Below are 22,974 nucleotides of genomic sequence, written 5' to 3'. Positions count from 1 at the left end.
GCAAAATCCTGACCTGGGGACACTCCAGACACTACCCAACCACCCAAAGGCTTCTACCCTTCACATCCAGGCTCCTGGTTTAAAATGAAAAGCCAAAGTCCTCACAGACTTTGAACAATGTTGGCAGTCCAAACAGCTTGTCTAGTGGCTTGATTTTCAAAGATGCCAAGCACCAGCCGCTCCCATTAATCTCATGGGATGAGGATCATGGCGTACCTCTCTAGAGACGACATGGTTCTATGGACAGGATACAGGACAGACTTAAGCGGCCTTGGTTCTCTCTCACTGTGGGGCCTTGGGAAAGTCACTTCTCACCTCTGTGCTGAAGCTGACCTGTCTGTTCCACAGGGATAATGGTACTTCCCCCTACCTTTGGTCAAAGCCCTCTGAGGTGGCCACATGGAAGCAGCAATTCTCATGGGTCACGCTTTCAGCTCCTTTGCCGCTCTGAGGTCCCCAGGACAGGTAAAGAACGGACATCGATGGCAGGAACTCCCACACACGTCTGCCTCAATCTTCTTTGGGCGGGATCACCTTGTGTTCCCACTCCATCCTTGGCCTCTACCAAGACTGCCAACCAAACTGCCAATTAATACCCCTTGGGATGGCGGACTTTGTTGTATGGATTCCAAAGATGACATCCTGGTTCCACTGAAGTCCATGGCAGAAAACTCTTTCACCTCAGTTGGGGCCAGGATTTCACCCCTACTCTCTAGGACAATTGCTTTTATTATTTCTCCTAAGCCTCAGGAGCTGACAAGTGTCAGATGCAGGACTTGATGGATCAGTGATCTGATGTGGCATGGCAATCCAACGAACAGTGAACTCCCTGCAGTATGAATCTAGATATTGATGCCAGCTGATAGGACTTCTCTTTGAAGAGGTTACTCCTTGGTGATGGAGGGGGTTGGGGGGAGTACATGTGGCGGGGGAAGGGGGGAATAAGATGTTTGTTGCAACTTGAGGTGCATTATTTTTGGACTGTCTCAGAATAAAGACCTCAGGCAAACCGGAAAGAATCGAATTAAGAGGAAGGAATGTAATAAAATGCAGGGAGGAGAAGAAAAGGGAAGGATCGACTGCAGCAAAATAAGTCAGCAAAGACTCTGAATTTCCCATTTATTGAAACTAATCACAGTTAAAAGGTCAGGTCCATTGGCAACCAGCATTTTTGTATTATTCAGAATGACGTACAAATAAATACAGACAAAATCCAGCCAACTAACTGAACCGAACCACAATTCCATGGTTTTAACTTAGTTCATTAGTGCCTAGTCCTCTTGCATTCCTACAGCCTCTCTAGGAGGATCTACTTATCGTTTACTGGGAGACTGTCTCCGGCGTACATGGCCCGTGAATCTCTGTGGCATATATATTACAAACATAAGCCGGGAGGGCTTGAGCTGCCTCGATATCAGCCAGGCAATCCAGCTACTTACTGTACCTGCCCGAGTGTCTAATCAAACCCCATTTTGATGGGGGAGAACAGCCTGCCTAGAAAGTGAACAGGGATGTGTGTTCTCCATCATTATCTTGACTTCTGCTTTTCATTATTCAGCTTAGTACAAAACAGTCAAATTCCATCATGCTCATTGTGCGAGCGCGCGTCTGTCTCAGAGAAGCAGGGCTTGCTCCTGATCTGTTAAAACAAGTTACTCTGCATGTTCGGGAGCCATTGTTAGCCAAACACACATTTGGAAAGTGGGAGAAAAAAAAGCCAAGGCGGTGCATTGCTGAGTGTTCATGTTGGGCAATGAATTAATCGGATGAGTGCTGGGGAAAAAGAGAGCTATCATGAGGACCAGATTTATCCTTCGAAAACTAACATGGACTCCTTCACTGGAGGACCACACTAACAGGCCAATAAATCAACACTTTGTGGAGATTTTCACTCTGATTTGAAACAGCAATTTATGAAACAAAACCACTGGCCCATGTGGGTAATGGACCCTGCTATACTACAGTCATGTAGCACTTTGCGAACAAATCTGTATAATCACAGCTTGCATCCTAAAAGATTGCACCTTAGAAAACCGATGTCCTCTTTCAATTTTTTGAAGAGGCAAAGAATTGCCCATTGGACTATCCTGGCGTAAGGCCCCATTAAGAAGACATATCCAGCAGGGAAAACGGGTGTCGTCTTCGCTTCTACATCTTGATACGATTCTCACAAGGTTTCATTTTTTGTTGGTTCAGATTACTTGTATCCATCAAAACAGATGATGCCACTAAAAATTTCTCAAGCCCCAGCAGTATGTATTAGACATGCTGCTACACACTTATTTGTGACGGTTCCCATCTTAGTGCTGGCACTTCCATACTTCCAAGACAGATTTCAGAAGTTTAGACACTACACAAACTTACCCATCAATTGTTCTACTACTTAATTAGGAGCCTCTTTAGACATTTGACTGTGACTCTCTTACTGCATATAGAACAAGTATGGTCAAAACCAAAAGAACTTTGACCATTATGGAAATGCCCAAAAATCGGAGGAAAAGTAAACCACAAACTGCAGCCTGGCTGATGTATGTTTTATCGACGACCCAGTTGAGAAGAGAAAGAATTTGGTGGCAAAGGAAACCTAGGACCTGCAAGGAGCCACCAATTTTTGTGCTTTGAAAACAATCAATGTTATGTTACAGCAATATATATATATATATAAAATCATAGATAATCAACACCAAACCTAATCAATATATATATATAAAAAAAAAAATCTAGAAGAAGAAAAGTTTCCAGTTCCAACTGCTGCCATGCAAATTGCTCAGATGTCATCTCCCGTTGGCCAACAGTAAATCCGCCCTTATCCAAGTCCAACATCCAGGGACATCATCACCACAAACCCTAAGATGGAGGTCCAGGAAGCCAGCTTCCCATTGCCACTGCAAGGAGGAAAGGAGAGGGAGTGAGCGCCTATGTTTCAGAATGTCCTTTCAGGCTGACAGCAGAGTTGTCTTTACTTCTCACCTGTGAAAAGAAGGGAATCTTCCAAAATCCTCTTTATTCCCCCATCTCTTTGAAGGCCTTACTTCATGCTGACCCTTCCCTCCAGTCAAAATAAGACTGATCCAAGCTGATCCTTTGGGAGATAGAGTCAAGGGTGCTTCCCCTCCTCTCCTCAGCCCCTGAACCACCTCAGAGAGATGCTGAGCCATCTTGGGGATTCAGACATGCAATTCCATTCAAATGAATGGGGGACATGTCTTCAACTCTCCTAGGTGGCTTTGAGAATTTTAACCACAGTTCTCGAATGCAATTTTCTCCCTTAACATCTCACTGAGGCAATAAACGGAATCAGGGAGGGACAGACTCATTGTTTCCTGCATAATTTATACATAATTCCTAAGCTAGAAGTGGGGAGCCCACACCCCTTATAGTGAGTAGCTTGACAGCTGCAATCACTGCTACGGATTGGTTAAGCATTGTGCGCCTTCCACTGTATTTATTTGTTACCATGTCTCTCCCACCCCACTCTGTTTCTCTCACCCACCTGTTGTCTTTTAGATGGTAAACTCTTCAGGCCCAGGACAGTCCTTCATAGTATTTTCATACGGCACTTAGCACCATGGGGTCCAACCAGTTTCGGGCAGAGCGTTATTACAATAGAACTGTTCAGTGATAACAGTTTCAAGCCACACGCATCGAGGGACAGCTCCAAAAGACAAATATCTTAAAGAGCCACTCCTGCTACATCTCACACCAGTTCAGTGAATTGCAACCTGATAATTCCTTCAGCAAAGCAAATGTATTTAAAAAATAACTCTTTTTCCAAGAACATTCACAGTCAAACAGGAGCAGCAAAATTCTGCCAATCTTGAGCAAAAATAAGGAGAGCAGTCAACCTCCTTAATTCATCAATGCATCCGATGAAGTGAGCTGTAGCTCACGAAAGCTTATGCTCAAATAAATTCGTTAGTCTCTAAGGTGCCACAAGTACTCCTGTTCTTTTTGCGAATACAGACTAACACGGCTGCTACCCTGAAACCTCCTTATAGTTCATTATGGCTTTGCGTCATTATGGCTTTGTTGCTTGTTGGAAATGGGCTTTCACACGTGTGTGCCACATGGTATAAGCCAGGGTGTGGATGGAACCTGTTTTTAAGAACGCATCTCTGAGGTGTGACAGTTGTTGGCAAATGGCTGAAATGCTATTAACAGTGCTAGCTTGTAAAGTGGCATGTGCCCTCTTAATGCAAATGCTCCATGGTCCTCGCAGATCAGACCCCAAGGTGTTCCTTTGCACTACAGCATCCCCTTCCATGGGACGAGGAAGGAAAGAGAATTTAGTCACAAGCAAAGGCCAGCCAATGAACATGGCTTTAGGGTGCTGGCAGCTAGGCAATTGGCAGAGTAATTTCCCTTACCTGGTTTGTGCTTCTGGGATGATGTCATCCATGACCACATAGACCATAGCACCAGCAGCAAAGCCCAAAGCATAGGGGAGGAGGGGTTCTGCCAGAACCATGGCAAAGGCACCGAAGACACCAGCTAAAGGTTCCACCATGCCACTTAGCTGTCCGTACCTGTAAGAGAACCAAGATCAAAAGCCCTGAAGGGACACAGGAAAACCTTCCTTTACCCCTTTTTGTACCCAGCATAGTGCAGGTGTTTGTTGGACCCCAAGGGCCCAATCGTCCCACTCAGGACATGGATACATCCCATTAAATGGAGCTATGAAGTCTGTAAATGCAGAATGCACCTTGCAGGTTCTGATTAGCATTAGGCTGCCCTGCTTTTGAGAGTGCAGAGCGGATGCAAACCTGCTTTCCCACCCCCGCACCTGTGTGAAGAAAAAGAGATGTTTACCAGCCCTTGCAAAACAAAGGAGAGCATCTGAGCCCTTCCTGAGCAAACACAGCAGAAGACAGATCCCCTCCTTTCATCTGGAAGGTGACAAAAGGCTGCAGACAGACTTGGGAACATCTGGCTCCAGACAGGCAAACAATCCTCTAATTTTTCCCCCAGTCGGTCTCTCCTTCACCCAGTTTATCGCTACCCTCCACGCAGTGGGCCCTGTGAATCAGCTAAGCACTGGACCACTGCTGAAGGAAGTCTGGAGTGGGGATCCCTTCAGAACACGTCCATTTTCCCTCTTTAGGTCCTATCTGTGCTACAAGGTTTTGCTGACTGTGGAGCCCAGGGATTGGCAACCTTTGGCCCACGGCCCGCCAGGGTAAGCCCCCTGGTGGGCCAGGCCAGTTTGTTTACCTGCCGTGTCTGCAGGTTGGGCCGATCATGGATCCAGCTGGCCGCGGTTCACCGCTGCAGGCCAATGGGGGTCTGCAGAAAGCGGCGTGGGCCGAGGGAAGCTGCAGACAGCACATCCCGCAGCCCCCATTGGCCTGGAGCAGCGAACCGCGGCCAGTGGGAGCTGCGATTGGCCAAACCTGCGGACGCAGCAGGTAAACAAACTGGCCCGGCCCGCCAGGGGGCTTACCCTGGCGGGCCACGGGCCAAAAGTTGCCGATCCCTGGTGTAGCCAGTTGGTCGCATGACTCTAAACACCGTTTGATGACTAAAGTTCTGTCCTTAGCTGTGGATGCTAACAATGTGTTGCCTTTGCTGGAAGCCTAGATTGTCCTTCTGTAACTGGTCCAACTCCCTTGTTTCTTTGCAGCGCTTAGACCTTCTAACCATGCCAGTCTAATTCCTTCCTCCCAGCTCTCTGTCTGGTCAGAGATCCCAGAATGCACTCGTGCTGCTTTGTGCAGATGTCCTTCAGGTGCTGTTCGCTGTTGTGAAACTACGGGGATAGCGGCCTAGAATTTCCCAGAATGCACTGAGATGAACACGACTGGGCAACGGGAGAGGTGTGGCTGCACAAACATGGGCAACCAATGGGAGCGGTGTGAATAACCGTGTTTGGCACGAGCAGATCAGATAAGAGCATCAAAAACTGGCTAGAGAAAACATGGTTGTATTTTTAGCATTGCCAGGCCTTAAGACAGGCCAGAAAGGATGGCCCTGCCGTGCTGGACAGTGAAGAGAAGGTAACTTTAAGGTCAGAAGTTAAATTTTTGTAAATGTGTTGGAGCAACAAAGAAAGTTTGAGTTGTGGCATAGGCTCTGGCCTTGGTGGACCCACTTGTATCCTTCTCTGAATGGCCTTAGAAGTGTGACGCAGGAGAGCAGACACAAGGGGGTCAGCCCACAGGAGAGGTGACTCTGCAGGCAGTAGAAACCCGATTTAAGCATCACGCTCTCTTTTGTTCATCTATTTTGTCTTCATTTGGCCCCCCGAGTCCACCCCATCCCAAGACACTTGCAACCACTGCTACCGAGGACCACAGTTCAAACCTCGCCTATTCTACAGCGGCGGTGTGGCCACAGGAGACAGAACATACTAGTGGTTGTTTTCCTTCTTCCAAGTTGGAACGAACTTGAGCTGCACCAGTGGCTTGCCCCACAACGTCTGATCACCGTGAAAACATCAGTTGCTGAGCGTAGTAATGCTGGACCAGCAAGACCCTGTCTCCTGCACTGCTCCCAGAGCTGCCACCCAGTACACAAAGGCTGGAGAAAGCTTTAAAATGGAAGAGCTTTTCCCCAAACACAGCCAAGCCGCTGAGGAGTCCTGAATTGGAACTAGCAACACGGCACTGCATAGAGAGCAGCACGTTATAGGCAACCTGCAGCAATAGCAGCTGGGAAATGGCTTGACGGGAAACACGTCTCAAAGCTTGAAGAACGTTTTAGAAGGAGCACTACTTACCAAAATGCTCTCCATGTTGAAAATCCGGCGCCACGCAAAGGAAGGCTGACAGCAAGGCCTTCTGGGAAATTCTGAATTCCAATCCCAATTGCTAAGTTCCTACCGAAATAAAAGCAATACATGTTATATATCATTCCTCTGGGAGGAGAAGGGCAGGGCAGGATAGGCCTTAAAAAAAAAGTTATTAAGAACGTCTCTTTAATGTAAGTGCTTTCAGCCCTTGGGGACTAATCGAATCATGTTAACACAAGGCACTTCTAGAGCAAGTTTTATCTTCAAAGTGTTCCACGTCCGTCAACCCCTGGAAGCAACGGAGAATGAGATGAAAAGATTTGCCCAAGGACACAACCAGTCAAAACCCCAGACTTTCCAACTCCCAGCCTTGTGCTCCGAACTCTTGACCAGACCGGCTGTTGAACAGGGAGAGCCTCGAGTTGTTCATGAGTGACCCACTGACAAATTAAGGAAAGGCAAAGATGAGAGGGGGGGTGGGGGGAGGCCTGAAGGGTGTCCCTGGGGGAAAGGCAAAGCCACAAGGATTTGGGTTACGTTGTGGGAAGTTAACAAGGGTGGAGAAAAAGATAAGGCGCAAAGGAACCCCATGCGGTGCAAATATACTCTCCCTGATTGCTCCACTTTGCAAGCCAGGCTGCACTGAGAACTGCCTATTCAGACAACTGTCCTTCCAATACACGGGTTATTCTGGGAGATCAGACAGCCAAGGTAGAACAGCCCTGGGATCCAGGGACCAGTTTGTGGCCCATCCCAGTTACCACCAAAATGGATTTCCCACTCCTCCCAGCTGGTGCCACATGAGGAGGAATGAAAGGACATACTGGGCTACACCTGCGGATGTGAACAGGGATCCCCATAAGTCTTCAGAGGCAGCCCTGTTTTGCTAGCTCTCCGAAAGGGGCCAGTTTCCTCCTCTCTGAGATGCCTCTGCTGTTACGGGAGGTCGAGTCAAACAAGCTCCGCTTGCAGCCTACATCAGATAATGCAGAGGTTAATCCCTCTCGTTTACTGTTCATCTCCCGCATTGTCTGCATGGTTGCACAGTCACCCTATTGTTTGCTTTTATCCCCTCCTGCACTAGCTGTAGGGTCGTGTGTTTTTAACCTACAGGCTTTAAAAATATATATATAACTTTTAAACAAACCCTGCTCATATTCAGAGCCTGGATCACCCAGAGGGGAGAAGCACGCTGCACTAGAAAAGCTGCCGCATCCACCCCCAAACGAGAATTTGGCCACTGATGCGCTAGTACCCCAGATGCGCTATCCTGCAGCTGAGACGTTAAACAATGGCCAAGACACAGGCCGGTCCAAAGCCTGCAGGCGGTCAGATGAAACAGAACTGGCATCTGAGTCTGCAACTCACCCTGGAGGATCCGGACCTGCAACTGCCTCAGGGCTGCTGCTTTCCCCAGTATCCCGGCCCCACTTTTCCGTTCCACTCCTTGCTATTCTGGAGACCGCCCCATTAAACTTCAGCCGTGGGAGCAGGTGACCCTGCTTGGATAATAAGGTGCCCAAAGCGCAGCACTGGGGAATCAACACTGAGAAACAGGCACAGACCGGTCCCTGAGTTCCATTCTGGTACCCACTCCGTCCTGGGTGGCTGCAGAAGGGAATACTCCCAACTTCCTCGCTGCTCCAGCATCTAGCAGTTAACACCGGCAGGAAAGCACCCTGTCCAGCCCCAGTGGCTGGCTCCTAATGACTGAGCTAGTGCGGAAAGTGATGGTGGTTTTGCTTGTTGGCCTCTAATTTCATGACAGTGCTAACCGCAGCCCTTCATCTCCGAGGAGGCAGGATTTTGAAGCTCGTAAGCAGGCTAGCTTGCGTGGGGAGAAGCTGTTCTGACAGCTGGGCGCTGAAGAACGGATCCTGCAGCGCCTGGCCTAGACAAGCACTTTGGAGCGTCGAAATGCAAACATGCTCCTTCCTAGGCCACTCTCAGCAGCAACCAGCTGGTATGGCAATGAGGACAGCGGACGCCCCATTTGGAGCGCAGGGCACATGGATGGGGGGTGGGAGGGAGGCTGGGAAGGGGGACGAGAGCACTTGGTCATAAAGTCATTTTAAAAAAACAGCCTTTGTGGAGCCCAGCTTTGCCAAGTGGGAAAAAAAAGAAGCTTTATAAGGAGGGTGATTCGGGTTACAGGGGAAGAAGAGGCAGGACATTTACAAGGCTTTAAAAAACCTTTGCAAACATTTAAGGACCCCAGCCCGCTTGAGAAATGTCTTGTCCTGCCAAGCAAGTGGGGGATTTCTGTCCTTGACTCAGGGCAGACGAGGCGCTGGAAATGCCCTGTGTTTTAAGAGTACCAGAGTTAGTTGGGCCGGCTCCTAAGAATGGAAGGTTGCCACAGTGCAGCAAATTGTGAGCCAGGAATTAGGCTTAGATGCTCCAGGTAGACATGCTGACTAGGTCGTTCTTCCAAAAGTCGGCCACCACGGTGCCAGAACCTCTTCATTAGGATCAGGAATCCAGGAGGACATCATCCTAGGTACCCTCACAGATGCAGGAAATAGTCACTGGGGTTGAGTCTCTCCACTCCCCCCAAATTCCCCAGGATACCCTCATGTTCCCACAGGTCCATCCAACGTCCTGCAAGGAATCACAAACCCCTCTCCCGCCGCCGCTGAAATCCCGTTGGAGCATAGCAACATTGCAATGCAGCCATTGAGTGACGTCACAACACAAAGCTCGCCAGGTCACGACAACGTCACAAGGGCAGGGCGTTGCTTTCTCTTCAGATAAACTTATGTGGCTACTTCACGTGGCTTTGCACGCGTTTCTCTGTGGATTTGTCATTGGTGCAGCAAAGGGACCTTCTGAAAAATAACTAAAAATGGAAATCAGATTTCCGTATTTAGAAAGGATGGATTTTTTAAGCACTGTTAATATAGTAGCTGTGGTTTGGTGCCCAGTCACTTTTGCTCTCCAGTTTTAAAACCATTGACAGCTCACAGAGCAGCCCCTTTAGATGCCCCCCCCAACCAGGAACTGTCAAGGGACAACAAATAAAAATACGTCTCTTTAAACAAACCCCAGAAGTACTGCAAAGTAAACAAACTTGTCAGACATGTCCAGGAGGGAAGGAGAATCAATCAGGATGGAGCTTTGGTTTGCATTAAGAATCTGAGCATTTCAGGATAGCTTCAGACGCACGCTGCCTCCCCTGCCCCGTTGGTTACATAAAAATCTTGGCATGGCTTGTGCCGAGACGGCTGTTACAAAACCATGGGCTCACGTGCACCATTATCTACCTATTGGATCTCACTTTGCTCAAGTCTGGGAACACTATTTTCACCCCTTTGCAATCTCTTTCATGTGAGGTTTCCACCAGCTACCCTTGAAAAGGAAACAAAAGCTTCACTTATTTCCCCCACACCCATATTTGACAATTGGGTTTGATGTCATGAACACGAGGGACTAAGTACCCTGGAGGGCACAGTCTGGGCAAAGGCTGGGCGAGCTTTTCTCCTTCTGCAGCTCTGCCAAAAAGCTTCAGTGCTGCCCTACAGTAACCCTCCTCCACCCACACTCTGCCATCGCACCCTCTCCCCTGCAATGCTGCTTCCTAAGCCAGCCTTGGGACCTCATTCAGCTCTGCAATGAAGCTCAGTCCTAATCCGCCACACCTTCTGCTGAGCCAGTCTTGAGCCCCTGCACCCTTATGTTTCTACCAATGTGCCTCAGTTTTGATCTCTGCCAGAGCTCGCTTATTTCTGTACTGCTTCCCTCACCACACACAATTCTGAATTTAGCAATCCGGGCTGCAAACCAAAGGCAGAACTCTCTAGTGAGCACCAACACGTTGTGCGCATTGAGCTCAACGTGTTTTGGTTTTGGATTTTCTTCCTCCCCTCTGGAAAAATGACAAATCAACCGTTTTTGCCTACGGTCGGTGGGGAGGTAGGAAATCAGCGTAGTTGCTGTGAAAACCAGCATTGACCATTGGGAATTTACCCTGGGTGAAACATACTATTCCTCTGAATTTCTACAGTACCTTTTATGGGAGGACACTGGCAAGTTTCACCAGCATCCATTCATTTAGCTCCACAACACGGCAGCGGGGCTGAGATGCTCGGCATGATCTGAACTGTTATAAGGGGACCGTCTCTCCCCGGTGTGCATAAGCAGATGAGAGTCTACTGCCGATACCAGCCAGCAGAGTAACTCCTTTCGCAGCAATGGCAGAGGCTGACAGCACTGGAGGTCCCCGACTCAAGCCTCACTGTGATAGGTATTATCGTTATTAGTGGCTTTAAAGTCGTGGGTAGAGGCCAGGGCCCGTTGTGCTGGGTGCTGTGCAAACAGCTAGCAGACACTATTATACCTGCCCTAAAGAACTTACAACCCGAGTGTAAGGCTATAAACAGCAAGTTGAGAGAGCACAAGCAACAGTGAGAGGATCCTGACCGCAGCACACCCACTGCCAAGCTCTGTGTAAGCATGACGGCCGAGGAGAGGTTTAAAGACAACATCTGAAGGAGAACGGTGAGGTGGCTTTGTACGGTGAGCACATCCCACACATATGGGGCAGCCTGGGAGAAGACTCCACGTGGCTACACTCACACACACGGGGCGCAGTCTTGTCCTCACTAAAGGACATGGCAAAGTTTCTATTGACCTCAACGCAGCTAGGATTTCTCCCAAGAGGCCTGAAGTTTTCCATAACTCTGGTTTCAGGATAAACACAACTTGACACCGGCACTGGAAACTCAACTCCACTGAAGCACATGGAGATGGGCCAGCTGCTGACCTGATGCCCAGGTCACCACTTTCGCAGCGTTGATCCATGGGCCGCCTTTCCAATTCCCACCCCATCACAGTGCGGCTGCAGCCGTGCGTAGCAGCAGGATGAGACTGTGTAACACCAGTGCAACACGGCACAACAGCGCGACATCACCCTGTCGCAAGAATAAAAGGGGCCCCACCTCCGCACCAACAGTCAGATTAGAACTTCAGTGAAGCTAAGGATTTTCTCCCAACATGTATCAAGTTTTCCATGACTTCAGTTTCCAAGTAGACACGGGGGGCCAAATGCAACACTGGTACAGCGGGCACAGTTCCACTGAAGTCTATGAAGTCATGCCAGAGTGAATCTGAGCCGCAGAGACCAGTGGGTAGCAATCCCCGAGCAGGCATTCCTGAGGTCCATAACCCACAGGCAGACATCACAGAGTCTGGAGAGATACTTCAGCTCTAGCCAACAGTTGAGGCAGAGAGTCCTAGCGAAGATCTTGCCTGCACTGCACAGCTGCCGACCAGACCTGAAACGCAGGCCCACAAGGGCTGGTTTCGTTCTTTCGCCAGTGGCTGAAAGCTCCCTTCGCAGCTTTAAACACTTGTGTTCCTATTAGTAAAATCAGACAGGTGAGAAAAATCTCTCTGGGTTGTTTAAACTTCTGACATGTTTTACAGATGAGCAAGCGAGAGGCTGTGGGTGTTCTTCACCAGGACAGACCATTACAATCAAAATTTTATTCACGGGGTGGGGGGGTGCGGCAGGGAAAACATCCCTTATAGAAAACAGTGGACCCACTGTCTGTGTGCTGGGTTTCCCCCCCCCCCCTTCCTTCCCTTGCCTTAGCACAAAGCAGCTATTACTGGTCCCGACCACAACAAATTAATGGGAGAGGGAAGTGTGAACCAAGGGGTCTGTACAAAAAGAACCCCCCGAGGTCTCTCTTCCCCACCCCCCCTCCACTCCCACAGCACCACCCCCTCTGAGCTTTCACTACTGGGCTACCTTAAAACAAGGAGAGACTGTGAGAAACCTGTGATGGGGTAGAGCACGAGCGAGGTGAGGGGCAGATGTGGGAAAGGGAAATTTAGCAAAGACTAAAGATTTCTGCATTATAGCTAAGAGAAGCCTAAAGCTGAAGCATTTATCCCTTTCCCAGCCCCCACTAATAAAAAGCGGACCTGACACAAACCCCCAAAGTTTATTCAGAGTATATTCTGAGTGGAAATGTATCAAGATGCTCTTCTTTCCCCAAGGGCAGAAAACTCTGAGCATCTGCATGCTTTGCTCCTTGCTAGGGCTATAGCCTGTTTCTGTTATTTTCCCCTTTCCTTCCATTCCAGGCACGGGCATAATTTGGAGGTGGGCAGGAGGAGCGTTGACCCCGCCCCCCAAACTGAAAGCCTTGGGCAGATGTGGAATTGCTTCTCCATGCCCGGCCCCGTTGGCATGACTGAGGCTGCCATCCCAAACACAGAAGTCAAACTTTGCCAACGATTCCAGGTGGGACCCCCCACACACCTCCCTTCAGGTTCCTCTTCTGTGCATGCTCTCCGGACTCTCACACGCACTCTCTGTGCTCAGCAGTGGCAGGCCCCACTGGCACCACAGGACAGGGCTTTAGTGGGTACTGTCCTGTGAGGGACAAGGGCCAGCACTATGGTCAGACACAAGCTAGCAGGTGACAGGAGGGCCATAGTCGCGCTGAAGGGAGCAGGCTGCAGAGATCACACTGGAGAAGGCTTGCTGGGTTTGGGGTTCAGACTTGGTTGAAAACTGTAAAAAGGGGGAAACTCTGGCTGGAAACCCAGTTCCTGATTAACCTGCAGATTACAGCGGGAGGGAGGTGAGTGTTATCCCATCTAACGGACGATAGGGAACCTAAGGTGCTATTGGAAAAATGGGGATTAGAACCTGGGAATTCCTGAATTCCAAAGCTAGGCTCTTTCTGTTCTCTGCTCCCTCCTGACTCTGCCACTTAGGGTCTGGACTCAGGCAAAGGCCATCTCACATTCTGCTAGGCTCCTGGTTTCCTCTCTGCTCATCCACAGGTCCCCTTGCTTCCTCTTTCATCTCTCCCATTCCAGAAGCCCATTCTCTGTCTCTTGCCACCACAGGGAAACTTAGTGCCTCTTGTCACCTCCGTAATACCTTGGCCACGGCCTCGCATCCTCGTTCGGGCCTTGAGAGTTTCCCAGACACTACTATTTGTACGTGGGTGCGAATACTTCATTAACAGCATACGGAGTCTGGGAACAGAGCCCTTCTCACTTGCTTCACCTTGGTCCACAGCACAGAAAGTATATGGCCATGCACTGCTCAGAGGTCACCTTTGTTTGTATAAGAGGGTGTCTCCTATGCTGTTTGGGTGCCGAGGTGAAGAAGTTTCTAGTCCAAAGCCTGACCTTCCCAGTACAAGTCCACATACACACCTCATATTTTCTCCCTACCTCTGTGAAGAGTTTTCTGGGAAACAGTTGGGAGGAAAGAGACTGAACCAAATAAAGCTGTATTGTGTATCAGGGAAACAAAGGGTTCCTTATGAAGGAAATAGGTGGAGATACTTGGAAGGCTTCCTCCTATTGCAAAGAGGACACGCTGTAAAGCAGATGTACCAGCAGTCTGAACCAAGTGCATTTCTGGGTAACTACAGTATGCCAGGGTGTGGGGACAGCTAGAGGCAGGTGACTGGGGGATAACTGAGCATAACCATCTGAGCGGGACAGTAATCAGCGTGAAATGCACAGCCACGAGTGACTTTTGTGCCACTACAAAAGGCAGGAAGATGGTGACATAATTTACTTTGTGGGTATCAGAAGCAGACATGACATGAACGAGATCCAACCAGACAGGGCCATTTGTCTCCACCATGATAAACCCATTTCACAGATGGCAAGACAACTGCTCAATGTACAAACACGTGTGGGTTTAAACGGGAACACGACGGACGTGTTGCCTAGCAGGTGGCGCACTGGACTGGGACTCAGAAGACCTGGGTTTTATTCCTAGCTCTGCCACTGGCTGACGGGTGACCTTGGACAAGTCATTTCAGTTGTGTCTGAATTTTCAAATGCGTCTATGCTGAAGCTGGGCAGGTGCCTCCCAGCCCAGGTAGTCAGACCCAGGCTAGCTCTGCTTGAGCTAGCACGCTTAAAAGAGCAACGTGGACATTGCAGCATGGGCAAAGGCACGGGCTAGTCGCCTGAGTACAGATCAGCCCAACCCCTGGCTCCACACTCAGCCAGCCAGCCCGTGCCACCACGCCCACACTGCTATCTCTAGAACGCTGGCTCCAGCAGAGCTGGTGTGTGTCTGCCTGCCCAAGAGCCCAGCTGCAGTGTCGACATACCTTACGTGACTCAGGCACTACGGAGCCTACGTCTCATTGCAAGTCCGTGGGACTGAGGCTCCTGAGGGCCTGAACCACTTCTGAAGTTGGGGCTTAGGTTCCTAAGTCACTTAGATGCTTTTGGAAGCCTACCCTGCCTCGGTTTCCCCAACTGTAAAAAGGGGGCCATTACCCGTGTCTCCTTCAAAAAGCATGCTGAGATCCATGGATGAAAAAGCACACATAACAGCTAGGCATTATTTTATCATCACGAACTCCAAGAAGGGACAGGTTCATGGGGTATTTTCAGTGATGCCCATTCTTATGGATTCTCACCAGTACACAGTAGGTGTATTATTTTATCATTCCTGCACTCCTGTTCCAAGGTGGTGCTGGCCCCTGGACAGAGCACCGGGCTTTGCTGCAATTTTAAGGAAGAAAAGGTAACAAAGCTGCAGATCCTGCTTCTCTAAGCCCCACCAAGGAGCAGCGCTTTGTAGGGAAAGGAAAATAACCTATTATAGTTCCTGGGGACACATACCCGCAGCTGGACGTTCCACCCTTCAAATCTTGCCTGCCAATTGGTATGGCACCATGCTGGGAAACTCCTAGTTCACTTTCAGAAAAAGTTGGCATCTCTGCATATTTGCAAGGTCAAGGCACAGAAAGCCTTCTATAAGCCTAAACCCTTGTTTTCAAGGGCCTATTCTTTTACAAACTGATTATGAAAGTAGGCTACATATTCTTAACAAGCCCCTTTTCACGACGGCTTTCAATTCCCTACAGTGTATAATATGCATGTGTATTCTTGCATGGCAGGCCCTTACATACTGTTTTGATTGTTATCGTCTTGCCATGAAAGAGCCGATTGTTGTGGGTTCCCAAGATTGCATCATGGCTCCCCACTCCGGCTGCCTGTCGAGGTGTTTGATCGGGACCTGCAGGTGGGAAGGAGCTCTGTGGTAAGCACAGGGCCTCGAGCACTTCCCCATACCTGCCCTACCCATTCCACACGCAGCTGCCTTAGCACGCAAGGGCTTTCTTCTGCTTTACTGTAACCTCTCACGCAAAGCGCGAGTGGCAGAGAAGCAGGGAGGATAAATAGGTGAACAATGTGTTCATTTCCAAATCTGATTCACACGAGAGTAAAGAGACTTCTGGAGACTGGCGCTTGCACAGAACGCTGTCTGCCAAGGAATGAGCGAGCCGGTGACGCACACACGCACAGATCTGCTGTCGACCGAATTTTCACATGTTCCAATTTTAAAGGCATGTTTTGCAAAACAGGCGGGCAAGTTTTACTCCCAAAGATTTCTCTTTTCCAATTATGCAGCCCTTTTCATCTCAAAGCACTTAAAAAATGACAAAGAATTAAAGCCTACAGCCACGAAGGTGACCGGATAGCAAGTGTGAAAAACTGGAACAGGGACTGGGGGGTTATAGGCGCCTATATATCAGGACTGTCCCTATAAAATTGGTCACCCTAACCACCGCCCCCTCTTATGACCAGGTAAGTGTGATCAGTCCCATTATACAGAGAGGGACTGCACAAGGTTACACAGATGAAACTAGGACCAGAACCCAGAAGTCCTGACTCACAATCTTGGGCTCTGATCCCACCAGGTCACATTCCCCACAATTATGGAGTTCTCTTCTATCCTCCCTGCTTTAGCTGTAAGTAGTGGGATAGTTAATTCTCTCCAGGACTGACAGGTGGACTGACAGATTAGGGCCCAGCATATTTGCTCCTGGAGGCAGGGTTTGCACCCTCGTACTGCTAAAATATGGATAAACTGCATGACATTCCGTAGCAAATAATGCAAATTGGGAGGGAAACGGGGACTGTAATTCTAAACTAGCTAATAGAAAAACATCATCAAAATTGTGTCACTAATGAGGAGCTTTAAACGGCACAAAGGGGACAGACAGTGAAACTGAAAGGGACCAAATATAGAAAACTGATAAAGGAAATACTTTTTCAGACAATGCACAATTAGCTTGTAGAACTCATTGCCACAAGATACTGGTGCCCAAGAGTTCAACAACATTCAGAAAAGGATTGAACGTGCTTTATGGAAAACAAGATTATCCAGACTTATCAGAGTAAATACCATAAAATAAGCAAGAGTTTTGGAAGAGATATAAACCCTCCTGTATCAGGGTTTAAATCAGCCTCTAACTATTGGGGTTTGGGAGAAAATTTTGTCTGGTAGAAGGTTATCCCATAGCTGCCTTCTGTGGCATTTCTTGCACCTTCTTCTAAAGAAGATGGTGCAGGCTGTTGGTGACAGGATACCAGAGTAGATGGACCTTCTGGTCTGATGCAGCCGGGCATACCTGAGTCCCATCAATGTCCTTCTAGTTGTGTCCCATCCCTCTGTCTGTACGTTGTTTAGTCAGTCATCAATTTTCAGGCCAAAAGGAACCTTTATGATCATCAAGTCTGACCTCCTGCATGACACGGGCCACAGACCCTCACCCAGCGACTTCTGCGTCCGGCCTGTAACTCCTGCCTGAGTTACAGCAGACCTCAGAAATACATTCAGTCTTGATTTAAAGAATTCAAATGATGCGGAACCCACAACATCCCTACTTAAGTTGTCCCAGTGGTTAACTGTCCAAAGTGTTAAAAGTTTGCATCTTATTTCTAGTCTGAATTAGTCACGCTTCACCTTCCACCGTTGGTTTTCATTAGGCCTTTGTCTGCTAGATGAAACAGCTGTCTACTACCAGAAATCTCTTTCACGGATAGGTACATATAGACTGTGATCAAGTCACCTCTTCACCTTCTCTTGGATAAACTAAATAATTTGAGCTTACAATTTAGATTGTAAATCTAAAGGAACCCTGTTTTATTATCTATAAGGCACCTGGCACATCTTCTCACTCGTTAAATATTAATAATATTAACAAAGAACAGCACCAGCAGTAACTCAGTAATACAGTGAGCTCTCTCATTCTCTTCCAGGTACAATCCCTAGTTATTCCAATTTTTCTTGTTGCACAATTGCAAGGGGTTTCCTCTATTAAGAACGTGCATATGGGAGGCCGGGGGGAATGTGTATCTGCAAAGCATCAAAGAATAGCTCTGACTTGCAGATCATAGAATCTCAGGGTTGGAAGGGACCTCAGGAGGCCATCTAGTCCAACCCCCTACTCAAAGCAGGACCAATCCCCGACTAAATCATCCCAGCCAGGGCTTTGTCAAGCCTGACCTTACTTCAAAGGAAGGAGATTCCACCACCTCCCGAGGTAACACATTCCAGTGCTTCACCACCCTCCTAGTGAAAAAGTTTTTCCTAATATCCAACCTCCCCCACTGCAACTTGAGATCATTGCTCCTCGTTCTGTCATCTGCTACCACTGAGAACAGTCTAGAGCCATCCTCTTTGGAACCCCCTTTCAGGTAGTTGAAAGCAGCTATCAAATCCCCCCTCATTCTTCTCTTCCGCAGACTAAATAACCCCAGCTCCCTCAACCTCTCCTCATAAATCATGTGTTCCAGTCCCCTAAATCATTTTTGTTGCCCTCCGCTGGACTCTCTCCAATTTTTCCACATCCTTCTTCTAGTGTGGGGCCCAAAACTGGACACAGTACTCCAGATGAGGCCTCACCAATGTCGAATAGAGGGGAACGATCACGTCCCTCGATCTGCTGGCAATGCCCCTACTTATACATCCCAAAATGCCATTGGCCTTCTTGGCAACAAGGGCACACTGTTGACTCATATCCAGCTTCTCGTTCACTGTCACCCCTAGGTCCTTTTCCGCAGAACTGCTGCTGAGCCATTCGGTCCCTAGTCTGTAGCTGTGCATTGGATTCTTCCGTCCTAAGTGCAGGGCTCTGCACTTGTCCTTGTTGAACCTCATCAGATTTCTTTTGGCCCAATCCTCCAATCTGTCTAGGTCCCTCTGTATCCTATCCCTGCCCTCCAGCGTATCTACCACTCCTCCCAGTTTAGTATCATCCGCAAATTTGCTGAGGGTGCAATCCACACCATCCTCCAGATCATTTATGAAGATATTGAACAAAACCGGCCCCAGGACCGACCCCTGGGGCACTCCACTTGATACCGGCTGCCAGCTAGACATGGAGCCATTGATCACTACCCGTTGAGCCCGACAACCTAGCCAACTTTCTACCCACCTTATAGTGCATTCATCCAGCCCATACTTCTTTAACTTGCTGACAAGAATACTGTGGGAGACCGTGTCAAAAGCTTTGCTAAAGTCAAGAAACAATACATCCACTGCTTTCCCTTCATCCACAGAACCAGTAATCTTATCATAGAAGGCAATTAGATTAGTCAGGCATGACCTTCCCTTGGTGAATCCATGCTGGCTGTTCCTGATCACTTTCCTCTCATGCAAGTGCTTCAGGATTGATTCTTTGAGGACCTGCTCCATGATTTTTCCGGGGACTGAAGTGAGGCTGACTGGCCTGTAGTTCCCAGGATCATCCTCCTTCCCTTTTTTAAAGATTGGCACTACATTAGCCTTTTTCCAGTCATCCGGGAATTCCCCCGTTTGCCATGAGTTTTCAAAGATAATGGCCAATGGCTCTGCAATCACAGCTACCAATTCCTTTAGCACTCTAGGATGCAACTCGTCCGGCCCCATGGACTTGTGCACATCCAGCTTTTCTAAATAGTCCCTAACCACCTCTTTCTCCACAGAGGGCTGGCCATCTATTCCCCATGTTGTGATGCCCAGCGCAGCAGTCTGGGAGCTGACCTTGTTCGTGAAGACAGAGGCAAAAAAAGCATTGAGTACATTAGCTTTTTGCACATCCTCTGTCACTAGGTTGCCTCCCTCATTCATTAAGGGGCCCACACTTTCCTTGGCTTTCTTCTTGTTGCCAACATACCTGAAGAAACCCTTCTTGTTACTCTTGACATCTCTCGCTAGCTGCAGCTCCAGGTGCGATTTGGCCCTCCTGATTTCATTCCTACATGCCCAAGTTAAGTGACTGCTGCTGGTAAATGACATTTATACACATGGATTTTATTTGACAAGCACCTTAACTTCCAAAGTAAACATGCTGATACAATGCATCATATACAAATAAATACAATGACTAACGGGCACGGCAAATCCTAGTACAGTTCATGGTAAGTTTCAGTTTCCCATACTGGGTCGATTATCAAACCTAAGGAGGTTGGTAGCATGACGCTGATGCCTCCCCATACTCAAATCAATGCACAATCTCGCGACCCAGTGCAGACAGCACAATGGCATCTCGTGTCCCTTGGACCGGAAGCGTTAGCTCCCAGGGCTGTTCAGACGCAGTTCTGTGCACTCACAAATGTGTGAAATATAGAACTCTCAACCATCCTGCTTCCCTGCCCCACACCTGCTCCTCTAGGCCATGCCACTTGTCATTCAGCAACACATTAGGGGCTGTACTCGGGTTGCCAACTTTCTAATTTCAGAAAACCGAACACCCTTGCCCCGCACACTGCCCCACCCCTTCCCTGAGGCCCCACCCCTTTCCAAGGCCCCGGCTCCCGCTGACTTCATTTCCCCTCCCTCCGTTGCTTGCTCTCTCCCACCCTCTCTCATGTGCTCATTTTCACTGCAGGGCCCAAGCAGGCATATTTATGGTTTTGACAGATGTATTATGCTAAGTTCAGGTTTTATTTGTTACAGGACGCTAGAGCTGGCAGCAAAATAGTGAAAAGGGGTAATTAAAAGAAAAAAAAAAAATTTCACCAAGGTTTTCATGATTCTTTCCCTCCCCTCTTCCCATTTTTCGTAATCAGCTCCATGGTTTTTGTTCACTAAAGTTATTGTAATTTTATATGTGGAATTAAGACCACACATTATCACAGCTGCAATGGGTCCATTAAAGGCCCACTCCTGAAGCCCAAATACAAATCCCCCGAGCACAAACCACAGAAACCGACTCCCACACCTACATGCAGATAGATACACGTGTATTCATGCGTACACATCTAGCAGGCACTAATGCATATAATTCCACATTATTTAATATTACAATTGCTGTTTAGTGCCTAAAGACCCCAACTAAGGTCAGGGCCCCAGGGTGGTAGGTGCTGGGCATACACAGAAAAAGAGAGTGTCTGCAATAAAGAGTTTATAATGTAGCTAGATAAAGGTGGGAGAAAATGTATGATACGTTGGCTCTTCTGCGATTACTAGTCAACAACGTTCACTTTAAGAAATAATACATTTCTTTTAGAGTTCCCTTCTCTTTTAAAAGCTTATGAAATGAATACACACACATTTTGTCATCACTTTTTTTATGCGCAAGCCAGCAAAAGGAATAAAAGTCAAAGAGTTAGGCTGAAAATTTTATTCACACAGGTACACACACGTGTGGCAATACACGCACCTCCCTCCACAAAGACACAGTCTCTTACACACATACAATGCATGCATGCACACACTTGCCTACGTGGAGACACTTTTTCACACACTTTTCCAGGGGCTGTGGAAATCACCCAGCCGGGAAGGGAGGAGGGTGGGCTGGAGGGGAAAAGGTGGGGGATGGGGTGGAGGAGAGAGGATGGGGAGGGAAAGAGGCCAAGGACGAGAGCAGGGTGAGGGGTGAGAGGAGGCAGTGAAGGAGAGAGGACGGGGTGTGGGGGGGTATGTGGGGTGGATGGAGATGCAGGGGGAGGCAGAAGGCTACAGGTGAATGAGGATGTGCGGGGCACAGGGGTGTATAGGGACATAATGGGAGTGCGGCAGTGTATGGAGGAGCAGAGGTCCAGGCAGGAGTTGGGAAAGGGGCGCGCCCCGCGACCCCTCAACAGCCACCTGCTGAGCAGACGCAAGTAGCGCTATTCCTCCCCTGCCCTGACCCAGCCAATGGGAGATGCGCCTGCTGGCAGGGCAGCACGTGGACCCGCCTGGCCGCCCCAAAGGCTAGGAGCCGGACATGCTGGCTGCTTCCCCAACCTGGAAGCCATACAGCGGCTAGCAGAGACCCTGCCAGCCCTGCTGCGCGGCAGCACCACCAACCAGTCAATGGCCCAGTCAGCAGTGCTGAGCGGAGCTGCCAGGATCCCTTTTTGACCGGGTGTTCCAGCCCAAAACCGGACACCTGGTCAGCCTAGGCTGTACACATAGTTGTGAGAGGTGCTTTTGTAATGCGTTTTTCTTGTGCGTTATTTTGAGTTGTTTAATGCTTTACTGACTAAACCGATGTTAAACAACCCTGTAAAAAAAAGCGGGATTTTAGAGCCAGATCCGGAACCACTGAAATCAAGCGGTGCTTTGTTATGGAGGGCACAGACTCAAGTCAATGAACAGTAAGAAAACCCTAACAGGGACATGCGTTTCCTGATCGCCGTTGCAATCTGCCTGCAAGAGCTAGTAAATTGAACACTAGTCTGGGAGCCAGGAACTGAACGCTAATCCCAGAACTGCCAGTAATTTGCTGAAGCCTTGGACAAGGTTGTAGCGGCCTGGTTTTCACTTGACTTCAGTGGGCGAAAAAATCAGACCCTGAAAATTCCTTGTATTTCAGTTTCCCCATGTTTTAGAGCAGCAACAGTATATGCCCTCCTGCACCACTCCTTAGTGGCACGGTGTCTGGAATGGCATGGCAATATGCTCTTTTCATTTAGTGTTTACACAATACCACAATTGCAAGTCATAATTTTTATGTTGCATTTCTTAGTTATAACAAACAGAACATTTCTTCTCCGGAACTGCATTTTGGTTTAGGTTTCACTCCAGACGTCTACCGTGATAAAGATGCGTTTGTTAGCTACACATTAATGCTTTAAAAAAAAAAAAAAAAGTTAACCAAAATAAAGTGACCAGTTCCTATTGCATTGTTGGTGGCCCCTGTATTGCTCTGCCCAGCTGGCAGGGCTGACCAGCCAGATAACCTTATCAAGAAGAACTAGCAAACTATTAGCAGTAGGGCTTAATTGGCTAGAGGAAAATGCTCTGAGTGGCATTCCCAGCATCCTTGTGGTGGGAGGGAGTCAATCAGCTATTGTACCAGCGGGCATCGGTTCCTCCCCTCCTGTTTGCAAACAGCAGATTGGCTGAGCGGGCGAGGATGCTAACCAAGAGCTCAGTGCTGACAGCGGGCAAGCAAGCCAGCTAGGGACAGAGTAAATTAACAGCAGTGTCGGAACTCGTGCAGTTGCTATGAGACAAGGGTCTCTCCAGGCCTCGGATGTCAAAATATCTG

At 48.5% G+C, this 22,974-nt stretch overlaps 1 protein-coding gene across 9 annotated transcripts in view; it reads right to left on the bottom strand.

Annotated features, from left to right (window-relative positions):
• SLC39A11 (solute carrier family 39 member 11) overlaps positions 1-22,974 on the bottom strand; it is a 404,617-nt gene that overhangs the window by 142,328 nt on the left and 239,315 nt on the right. For 8 of the 9 annotated variants that reach the window (XR_012154971.1, XM_073312119.2, XM_073312120.2 and 5 more), the window contains 2 exons: positions 6,716-6,814; positions 4,368-4,526 (listed from right to left, as the gene is read on the bottom strand). Coding sequence is in view for 8 of the 9 variants with exons in the window: in XM_073312119.2 (XP_073168220.1) it covers positions 4,368-4,526; positions 6,716-6,814 (258 nt within the window). In the remaining variant the exon portion in view is untranslated. Of the gene's footprint in view, positions 1-1,102; positions 2,886-4,367; positions 4,527-6,715; positions 6,815-22,974 lie in introns of those variants that run through there. The other variant, XM_073312121.1, reaches the window with a different exon arrangement.

This window comes from Lepidochelys kempii, chromosome 14 (genome assembly GCF_965140285.1).
Source record: "Lepidochelys kempii isolate rLepKem1 chromosome 14, rLepKem1.hap1, whole genome shotgun sequence".
In the NCBI taxonomy this organism is placed as follows: domain Eukaryota; kingdom Metazoa; phylum Chordata; order Testudines; family Cheloniidae; genus Lepidochelys; species Lepidochelys kempii.
The sequence above is the reverse complement of the archived record's forward strand: the minus strand, read 5'-3'. Positions and strand labels throughout refer to the sequence as shown.